General features: G+C 39.7%; 1 protein-coding gene across 1 annotated transcript in view; it reads left to right on the forward strand.

Moving 5' to 3' along the window:
• Positions 1-9,185: 9,185 nt before the first annotated feature.
• Positions 9,186-11,556, forward strand: part of LOC111658337 (malate dehydrogenase, cytoplasmic-like) — a 7,401-nt gene continuing 5,030 nt past the window's right edge. Inside the window, exons 1-3 of the mRNA XM_087175273.1 lie at positions 9,186-9,339; positions 10,429-10,527; positions 11,345-11,441. Of these exons, the coding sequence (XP_087031399.1) occupies positions 9,337-9,339; positions 10,429-10,527; positions 11,345-11,441 (199 nt within the window). The 5' untranslated portion in view covers positions 9,186-9,336. The remainder of the gene's footprint in view (positions 9,340-10,428; positions 10,528-11,344; positions 11,442-11,556) is intronic.

Genomic DNA, 11,556 nt, shown 5'->3' on the forward strand with positions numbered 1-11,556 from the left:
CCGCCCTCCTCCCCCATCCTACTTCCTGCCACTATTTTTATGTCCTCACAATTGTGCTGGTGAGTAATGGCAAAATAAACACACGACCATGGATCAGTCCACAATGTAAACACAATGTAAACACTGTAAATAAACACAGCCACTGCTGCCACCGGCACATCTATTTACTGGAACTTGTATTTGTATTAAACACCGATCAGAAATATGTCAAGGTGCTGTAACACTTTAATACTTTGATTCCACCACGTCACCTGTCTGATACCAGACGTTTCTACCTGCTTTGTTTCATGTACATTTACAAAAACATATAAATGACCAAACTTGAAGTCACTGAGCTGATTGAGCTGCAACTATGTAAATAAATATTATTTATTATATTATGTATTTCATTATATTTCATAGCCAACACTTTTGTATTTTTAGATAAGTAAAAAGACTTTCACATGAAGGTATTTTGATCTAAGTGACTGTATTTGATCTCAGTGACATATATTTCATGTCAGTGACTCGTATTTGCCCTGATACTCAGGTGACTCGCACCTGTATTGACTTGTATTTGACCTCTGTGACTCGAACATGACCTCTGTGTCTTTGAAATTACTACTATAAATACTGAAATTATTATTTTATGGAGTCATGGGAGTGCCAAAAAAGAATAAGTCTATAAAAGAACAGCAGGAATAAATAAAACAGTAAGTAAGTAAAAAAAAAAAAAAAAATTGATAATATAAAGACAAATAAATAAAATAATTTAACAAAGCTTTTCCCCTTGGCTGGGAAACTCTAGACTAAATTACCTAAATGTATAAAGTAGGAAAAATGAGCTCCACCCAGAGCAGCCTGGATGGATGGATCCAGTATCTTACACGTCACACAAAACCCACCCACATATAATAGAAACCAAGAACACAGTGTGAGAAGGTAAAGTAAAGAACAGAGTAAGAAATACGCATAAATACTACAATAGTAAAGTACACTATAGTCAAATGCTACTTCTGCAATGATGCATTAACTATTTAATAAAGTCATGTTTGGTAATCTATCTGTCACTGCCTGTTTTGTAGGTAAACTCTCTAAACATAAATCATGTTCATTGAGTCTATGTAGATATTTTTCATGCTAGTTGTCAGCGCTAATGTTTTAGCTGTTAGCTGTAAAGTTAAGCTAGTTCATTGCTACAAGGGTTTATTAGCTGTAACAACAACACACACACGACGAACAGTAACTGTTAAGTAAATGTTAAAAAGTCATTTAAGTGTAGAATAAAAAGCTTTAATATCAAGTTTTTGTCATAATCATGTTACGTTTCAGTGTATGTTACAACCCGCACTCAGTGTTGTAATGTAAGGAAGTACAAATACTTTGTTACTGTACTTAACTAGAATATTCACATATCTGTACTTTACTTCGTTATTAATATTTCTGGCAACTAAATATTGGCAAAAAAAATGAAACACTTATTGCCACGGATCAGTTTTTCTCTTTGTTGTCAGCTCTCTCAAACTACGCTGTGTTTGGTCCTTGAATTTGAGGGAATTGTGCCTGGAAAGTCCTGGAAAAGTGTATGAATTTGATGTTTAAGAAGGTGTGGGAAGCCTGAATATTTTTGATTTACTTATTAAGGAAGCCACAATAAAGTTCACAATCAAAATTCTACTTCCGATACTTAAGTGCATTTAATATCATAAAATTACTTTTGAAATGTAAATACACTTTAAGACTTTTACTCAAGTAATATTCTAAAAAGGTGATTTTAACTTCTACCAAAGTCATTTACTTTTACTCAAGTATCGTTTTCAAGTGCCTTATACAAGACTGCCCGCACTATGGGGTGGATTGTAACATTGCCCTCCTTGTGTTTGTGTTGCAGGGATAACACCGACACCGTTTCACTGCAGACACGTGTAAGTAGTTTGTATTAAATTCTGAACATGCTAGCTTGTAAAAACGAGCTCAAAGACACAGACAGAAAACCATCCCTGGTCTCCACAACTACTGATTCTGCAGCAGTCCTCATGTGACCCTAAAACATACACTTTGGGTTGGAGCATCCCACTCCCCTGCAGTGACGTCACATAGTCCTACATACAAAATCCCATTTGATTTTTATTTTTTTTATTTTTTACAGTATTGTGGCTTCAATCTTTACAATTAATTTACACCTGTAATCACACATGAAAAGCTTTGGCGGTCCAGCCAGCGGCTATTTGCGTCCTCAAAATCTTATTAAGGGACTAGACTGACTGCAGCACTGTGAGTGCGTGAGTGTGTATATGTGTGTGTGTGTGTGTGTGTGTGCGTGTGTGTGTGTGTGTGTTAATGTGTGAGTATAGGTAGTGGGTGGGGGTGTGAGAGAGTCCCGGGCAAACCGAGGCACAAGAAGCCCTGAAAGTCGAACTGCAGCGCGGGTTTAAAGTCGCCTCTGGTGCCGCGGCGGTGTCCTGTCGCACCTGCCCTGTCTGTCGCTCTGCGTCTGTGGGTGTCTACCTGTCTCCCCTCCTCTCTATCCGTCTTCCTCCCGGTACCGTGTCGGGGGGTTGAGACGCCATTTCTGCTCACAGAGGACGACAAGTTATCAGTGAACGGCCACAAAACACCGGCGGGACCATGTTGACGCTGCTGACTTCCATGTACCTGGTGGTGCGGGCGGTTTCATCGCAGGTGAGTTGAAAGCAGCGCACCGTCTGTTAGATGGTCACCGCGGGGACGGAGCTCACCGCGCGTCCTTGAACGCAGCATTAAAGAGTGATTCTGGAGCTAAACTTGACCGTTACGAGCTCGTGTGACCCAGTTTCCCTCCCAAACTGTTACGTTAGTTAATAAATCTCTGCGTTTGTCAGCCAGGTGTGTCTCATCGTCGTTTATTCGAGCTGCAGTGGTGAACAGACGGAGAATTTGGCGCGGAAACCGTTACATTTCAGGTGTGAAAATGGCCGCCGGAAACCTAACACCACCTTCACGGGAGCGAAGGAACCGGGCAGGTTGCGTCTTTTTCTGACCCCGCCATCATTAATTCAGCGAGAGTCGTTTCCACCTGGCAGCTTTGGCAAAGTATCCCGAGCCACCGAGAAGCTAGACAGAGTGAACAACGCGACATCCGGCACGTCTCTCCAAAATAAAAGCCCTAATTTTGAAAATTAAATATGTAATAGTTTTATTACATAGCTAAAATAGCAATAATGCAAGCAGCTGAAATGAATGAAAAGAATAAATTAATAAAAAAAGTACAAAAAAATAATTTTTAGACACAATTAGGCCTATTTGTGAAATATAAATATAGTTAAACTAAATCAGTAAGTATGCAATAAGAATTGGCCTATTAGGCACAGAACCAGGGGTCCAAGGTATTTGCCTGCTAAACATCCCAGAAAGAAATCTAAAATGACCAAAATGATATAGAAAACAGCCTCAAAAGGATGTAAAACAAACACGAAGAGACACAACACACCCACTGAGATGCAAAACCTCATACAGATGCTTAACCTATGCAAAAAGATGTAAAACAGAAATTGACTGCAGAGACAAAGATGACTGCACCTCTAAGAGATGCAAATCTACTACACAAAGATGCACATAGCTGCAAAGTCAAAAACAAAACATCCATGAAAACATGCAAAATGTCCTCAAAGAGATGCAGAACTACAACACAATGATGCAAAGAGATGCAAAGTCTGAACAAAGGATCCAAAAAATCGACAAAAAGATGCAAAATGTCCTCAAAGAGATGTAAGACAAACACACACAGAAAGAGATGCAAAACAACTAAGGACACAAAATGATGCAAAACCACCTCAAAGAGACAGAACAACAAAGAGAAGCAAAGTGTTCCCAGAAACAATTGCTGATTTAAAGATTGCTCAAGTAATACACCACAGCAAAATATGCATTTAAGCTAAAAAGTTCAAAAAATATTATTAAATCTATATAAAGAGTAAAAAGGGATTCATGGAAAATAAACTACCATTGTTAATATGATTGAAAAATCAAACATGAAATTCTGTTGTTTCTGTCCTCAGCTTATAATTATCCAACAATAATTTCTGCGATTTTATTTTGAAGGCTTAATTATCTGGCTTCCGGTTATGTTCCCGGTGTTTGCTGCAGCCTTGACGTAGCAGCACAGGCTGCAGATTATCAGCACCGCGGTCAGTGCCTGCCTGGCTGCCAGCAGCACAGAACTGCAGCCTGCAGCTTTACAGAAACTGAACCCATCAAACTGCACAGAGATCCAACATGGCTGCCGGTGTCCTTGATAGGCTGAAGGTTGGACAGAGCCCTGATTGTAACAGAAAACCTCGCCTCGCCTCTCTATTCTGTGTGAAAAACATCCCTCACATGCATCTCCTTCACTTCTCCTCTGGGCTCTTCCTCGGGTAGCAGTTGGTTGGCCCACACTACATGGACAGAAGTATGTAGACACCTGAACACTGCAGCCTTATATGAACATGTTATTCCAAAACCACAACTACTACAGTTTCAGTTTTTCTTTTAAGGCTTTCTGCAGATGTTGGAACCTGCAGGGTGTTGGACCGGGTTGAGGTCAGGGCCTGTATTTATCAAACCTGTAAGACTTACCTTAACTTAAGAAGGTTTTAAAGAACCGATTTAAGATTTTAAAAAAAGTTTTTCTGAGAGTCTGCAATAAGACACATTTATCAAGTGACTCCCTTCTACTGACAGTGAAGTGTCAAAGTCAGGAGGTCAACTCTCAAGTGACCACACGATTGACAAATCAGAGACACAGCCCAACCCTACATCTGTCATATTGCACAAACAATCCTGACTGTTCTGCAAGAACATATAGATTTATCTTCTTGATTAACATGTGAGATGTACAATAATCCAATATGCTTATAATGTATAAATATATAATTAAGGATGAAATAAGAGGAAATTGTCTGACTTCTGGAGAAATTTTAAGTCAAAAGAAGCTAAATAAATAGTTTTTATTCTTAGTTGAATGAGTAGGAGTAAAAGTGAAGGGGTAGTGTTGCATTAAGATGATATAATTGGAAATAAGGGGTTTAAAACACAAAAAACAATGTCCACTTACTTTTGCCCACATCACAAAACCAATATTGAAAATTGATCACATATTAGATAACAGCCACTTAGTGTTGTATACACTGACCTATTTCATCAGTTATCAATCCCATTTAACACATTTTAAAAACCAATTTTCAATGAGAAGGGACAGCCTTAATTTCCATTCTACTATTTTCATACATTAATGAATTTCCATTTCTATTAAATAAAAACGAAATTGACAGCATAGGCTTAGGTTTAGGTTCTGTAAGTTAGGTAAAGTTTACATAAGAGAAAAAAGGTAAGGTTTTTATTTTAGTTACAAGTTTTTTAAAATGTGTAAATGCTTAAACTTTTGTCAGTGTTGACATGCCAAACCTGGTTATAGCCAGAATCACAACAATTCAAATATTGAGGTCATTTTTCAGTAACTATGAGCACAGAAGTATAATTCATTAATAACATACAATATAACATCAACCAGCAAAACCAGCAAAGCACTTCCTACCTTCAAAGAGGTCGTCTTATTGTCTTATTGTCTCGTTATCTGTCCAATCCTCGAATGTTTATATTCCTTTCGTCCGTAAGTGTCCACAGATCAAAAAAATCAAATGGGTTTTTTCATAAAAGTAGTCCGAGTTATGAATATGTTCCTGTGAAGTCCCTTTAGATGGTGGAGCGGCTTGTTCGCGTCACTTCGCTCCACATTTCAAACGCTTTCCCTCCTTCCGTCTTCCTGTCAGCAGGTATGTTTGTTTACTTTAGCTTCGCGGCTACAAAATGGAGGTCTTCGCGCAATGATCTGCTCAGATTTCACCGCGGGAGGTGAAGACAGCGCGCGCGAAAAACCGATGACGCGATAATTTCAGTCGGAGAAGGCGCTGCTATTGGTTACTGCCTCTGTCAATCATTCTAGTTTGAAAACAGGCGTCTGCCCTGTCCAATGAGAGCAGACAAGGGGGGCTGAGCCGATGCTGCAGGTGGAAATCTATGAAAAAAACAAGGATCAACAGACGTGAAAAGGATTTTTAGGTGTCGAAATGCTTTGGTTTGTTTTCTACAGTTTAAGATTAAAGAGTTAAAGCAGAGTTTTCCATTTAGCGAGGTTCATGGATTCCAGTGAAAACACAAGCTAAAAACTTTATAGCTACCATAAGGTTTAGGTCCAGAGACCCGAAATTTCACACAGGTGGTTTTGCCAAGATGTAGAAGGAATATGAGGATTTCCGTAGTTCTTGCATGAAGCACATCCTAGTTATTGTTATCAAATATGAAGGACAAAGAAATACAAAAAATAACTTGTATGAACTGATGACGTTTAGGTTGGATTTCTGTCCCGTGCAAATTTTCAGAAACTAGAAGATGTTTCTTTTCAAATGATGTCTCATAAATTCGTTTTGGCCGCACAGTTATTCTGTTACAAGCTTTTTCATTTGAGTATTCAAATGTATGCAAATTGCATTAAAAAACAGTAGATGTCAGGAGACACTGCTGTAGTTTGTTGCAATTTTTCGTACATAAACTTATGTTTATTTGTCATTCATATAAAGAAATACAGGTAAACTGACAAAACGTAGAACATCTTAAGTGTGCACAGTCAAACGCTGACCGCAGCAAAGGGACAGTATTTTAAATTGTTTGGTTATTTTTCTTTGTGCAAATAGATTTTTCCATTAAAGGCAGTAGTTGATCTCAGTTTCTCTCTTACTGAACAAATCTGTTTCAAGCAACCCTGTTGTAAATATCTGCATACACTGAAGAATTTCACCAGTCCAGTTTAAGTGAGAGTTTTAGTTTCCCATTCAGACTAAACTCAGTTTCACATTCATTTGTTTCACAAAAGAGAAAAAATAATACCATATTGTTTTATGGCTATATAGTCTATAATATAAAAAATATAATAAGAAGTTCCACCATATTTGAAAACTGCCCTCCTGACTGTTGTTTGTAATCGTGGTGATGTTCTGCTCTATAAATGTCAGCAGATCAGACGGCTTGGCTCAGATTTACCTCCTGTGAGGCTGCAGATAACAGGCTCACCGGTAACTTAACAAACTGGTGACCGAGCCCAGCAACTTCCTGTAGTCTAGGGAGCAAACATGACCTCAAGCGAACTTTCACCTTTGCCTCTGATGTGGAAAAACAAGTCACCTAGAACAATCCACAGATATTGCTCTCAGTTCACTGAGGGATTTGTGGTTTTTAAAGAGCAATCAGGACATTTGTTTCTGAAGTTTTTAGAGCTTTAAACACCACTAATGAAATCCCCTTCACCTCTATTATAGCAGAAGTCTCAGTGACAGAAACTTTAGTAAATTAAACTGTAACAATCTGGATAGATAAATACTCTTGGGGTTTTTGGGAGGTGGGATTTCAGGAAATACTGAGATCATGAGTCCAAACTCCCCCCTGTAACCTCAGTTCCCTGAAAGCAACAATCTAGCTAAGATGAAAAATCTTCTTCCTACAGAAATATAATTCCTCTACAAATAAAGTGATAGTTTTATCTTTACCAAAAAAAAACTGTCAAATTTAAAAGTATTTCGTTTAAAAAATAAAATATCATAATTGAACTTCATAACCGACCATCTGTTATTTGTGTGTGAGGTAAACCCCTCCCCAGCTCAGCCCCAAATTCCCCCAAACACATGGTAACAACATGGAAAAAAACACTTTCCATTTCATGGGACCTGTAAGTTACTTAAAGGATCATTAAGTGAAGCTGCTTAACTTCCTGTAGGCAGCAGATGAATGTGGTTCATACACTGCGGTTCTCAGTGTTCTCCTTTCTGTGAATCAGTCAGGGTCATTTCTGTAAGGACTCCGTTCATGAGTCCAAGTGACCCTTCTCATGTTGATGAGCTATAAAAGTTTGGTAATTTGGAAAAGAAGTAAACAAGCAAACCTGTAGAAATACTGTATATATTATAATGATATAATAATCTATAGTGAGCTGATCTAAATCTGATGTCACCAGGATTTTCAAATTGGGGTTGAGGAAGTCCAGGGGTTCTTGAAGGACATTGCACAGTCCATCAGTGGGTTCTTGAGGAAGCTCCATGTGTCCCAGAAGAAGGGTTTGAAGAGTTTTTAGAGTTTCTATGGATCATTTTTGGGTGAGATCCTTCAGGAGGCATATATGAGTGGTATATGAAAAGGTTCCAGGGCTCCTTAAATTGCTGGGAATAAGATGTTTTAAAAGTCACTAAAGGTTACATTTGAGTTTTTAGGGTCCTACAAGGTTCTTGTGCAGGTTCCAGGAATTTTAAGGTGGTCAGGGGGTTTGGAAGATGAATCCTTGAAATGTTATGATGGTTTTTGGAAGAACTGAGGGAATTCTTAAAGGAACATAGTTCTTTATGTTCTTAAAAGATGGGACCCCAAAGGCCTGTGAGAAGTTTCTGGTGGTTCTTGAAGGGATTCCAAGGTTCCTCGTTGGATTGTTGGAGCTGAAGATTCGGATATAAGATGAGCTCTAGTGTTTCTAGGATTCAAGGTTCAAGGTTGGGCTCAAGGCTCAATGAGAGAGGGGGTGGAGGGTACCATTGGTTCTTTTTTTGGGGGGGGGGGGGTCTAAAGGTGTTTTAGAGGTATTTAAGAGGATTCCTGGTGAGTGTGTGGTTCTTGAGGAGGTCCCAGGGGTCGTCGTGGTTCCAGGGATCCTGGTGTTGGTACAGGTACTTCTTGGGGTTACTGTTATTATTAAAGGAGTGTAAAAGAGGTAAAATGAGATATTCCTTCAATTAGTCCCACAGTGGAATTAGTAGATAAATAATATAATAATATAAGCTCCTTTTGTTGGCTGTTTGTTATTTTAGTTAGTCTTGAGGAATACGGGGTTCTGTACAGTGGCTTTCTTTTGTGTGATAAATATTTAGATATAATTGTTTTATAATTCATAGAGTAATGCAGCACATCAGTGTCAGTGCTGTGTAATCCTGCTGGACACTCGGTGTAGTTCCGCAGCCGGCCACAAGGTGTCGCCAAAGCGCAGCGTCCCGAGCCTCCGCATTTAAAAAAAAAAAAAAAACGAGCCTTTTTCATAAAATCCACAGCCGTTTGTGACAGAAGTGGGCGTGGTTTCACCAGATGCGGTGCATTATGGGGGAATGTGTTCCTTTTACGGAGTTTGCTGGCTGAAAACTCCCGCGTCAGGATCTCGAAATGACTACAAATCCCGCGGTGAGAGTGGGGACGAGTCGTCTCACCGCCTGACTTTACAATACACGGATAGAGGTGACCCTTCCGTCTAGTCCGACTCTGAGCAGGGAGAGCAGCGCAGACCCGAAGCATCTTCACCCGCTAGCAAGAATGGTAAGAATGCTATTAGCTGCATAATATCAGACACTAAACGGTGAAATAATCGCACCGTGTTGCTTGGTGTTATTCGTGCCGGTGGATGCTGTGTGCTGCACAATAGTTGACATTGACCAGAGGGCGGCAGCGTCGTGATTTAACTGTTAATAATATTTTTCAGCGCTTTTTTTTTTCTGTGCTGAATTCATGATTTTAAAAACAATTAGCAGAGCTGTCAGACGCAGTTTGTTGCGCAGATAAGAAAACTGCGGTTGAATGGGGGGGAGAAAAAAAAAAAAAACACGCAAATGTAACGTAAATATCTGCGGCGGGGTTTTTGTTTCCGCTGGTTTTATTTAAAAAACACTTGCTCCTCCACTTAACTTGTACATTCATACATCTGCCTCCATCTTAATGAGGACGGGCTGTGGCGTGGCATCAGCGTCAAATGACGTCACCACGGGCCTTTTTCTTTAATTCAGTCCGGCCGAACCAATCAAGACCGGAGCTTCATCGGTTTGAATCTCGGTTCACGAAACAGGGAAGTTTAATGATTCCCTCGTTTTCACGCACTTGGAAGCGAATGAAAATGTGATAATAATGATTTTTCTGAATGAACTTGAAACATCCTTCAGTTCGGCTTGTATATAAATCACTCTGTGTCATTTGTTATTCTTAAATCCTACCTTTTTATTGTATTGCTTTGTCCTTTTTCATTCATTCTTTCGCAGTGATTATCGGCAGAGAGATGTGTGAACCGGTGATAAAGAGTAAAATTAGGTGTTTGTTTGATTGATTTTATGCACGCCGAATTAAAGAGTTAAATCATCTTCTAAAGACTAAATCTAAAATTAAACTGAATGTCAAAGCTCTCCTTGTCAGTATGCAAGGTCATTTCTAAATTGCACAATTTTCTTAATGGAGTTTGGTGACAGGTTCCCACAGGATGAGTGTGTGAACCCATCTGTTAAATATGGGCTTTATATGTTTAAAAAAGGTTAAAATAATAATCCACACAGTTGAGATCAGTGGAGTTTCCTCCCTCTGTTAATCATGTAGGTCAGTGCTTCATATGAACCACTCCTGTTTGTTTTGTTCGCTCTGCAGGCTGAACCAATCCGTGTCCTGGTGACTGGCGCCGCCGGCCAGATTGCCTACTCCCTGCTGTACAGCATCGCCAAGGGAGATGTGTTCGGGAAGGACCAGGTAAGAGACCAGGCCTGAGCTTTGATTACATAACCTGCAGCAGCAGAGCCCCCCCCCCCCCGAAGCTGGTCGCTGCCCTGACAGCTGGGCGATGCACTGTGTGTTACATAATGGAATCACCATGAATAATGAACATGTTTCAGTGGTGGGATGCCTTCAGCTTATCGGAGGCCTGATTGGTGTTGGAGAGGGAGATGAAAACATGAGGCGGGTTTTTCCTAGTTGATTTTACTGTTAATGGATGAAACACTTGCCGAATTAATGAGTCGTCATCAAGTAATTCAGGAAAATTTGAAGGAAAGTTGAATGTCATATCCGTTAATCCCTAAATACAAGGTCATGCTATAATGCTGCATGCTGTGCAGTGAAAGTTATTGAAATTAAAATAGGAATATTATTGCTTTATTGTCAATGTCTGAGATTAAACTTGAAATTACAACATAAAGGTAATAAGTCATATTTTTTTTTAATGATAGTAAAGAAAAAGCTGTAAAACTAATGAGGCACTTATTAATTTTATTGGCCTTGACTTGAGTACGTTTGCAAAGGTCGAATCTGTGGCAATGTTACAGTCTGAAACATGACCTTGTTATGAGTCACTGAATGTGGCCTGGAGAGTCCTTGAAAGTCCTTGAAAGGTCTTGTGTTCACTGGTAAAGCAGCTGTTGATCTGTGCTGAATGTTTTCTCTCTTTAATTCACTTGTTACATGCAAGGTGTTTCATTTTTTTCCCCCCGCATTCATTAATGCAACACCTGTTAAATAACTGACTGCGATGAGTTGATTGGCTGCTAAATGTCTCCGTCTTCCTCATCAGCCAATCATCTTGGTCCTGCTGGACATCCCCCCCATGCTGCCGGTGCTGGACGGAGTCGTCATGGAGCTGCAGGACTGCGCCCTCCCACTGCTGAGGGGTGAGTTCACTGTGTGTGTGTGTGTGTGTGTGTGTGTGTGTGTGTGTGTGTGTGTGTGTGTGTGTGTGTGTGTGTGTGTGTCTAGTCTCTTGGATTCAGTGTACGTTCACAAACT

Source organism: Seriola lalandi, unplaced genomic scaffold (genome assembly GCF_002814215.2).
Source record: "Seriola lalandi dorsalis isolate HSWRI2012SDOR001 ecotype SW California unplaced genomic scaffold, Sedor1 jcf7180002054439, whole genome shotgun sequence".
NCBI lineage: Eukaryota > Metazoa > Chordata > Actinopteri > Carangiformes > Carangidae > Seriola > Seriola lalandi.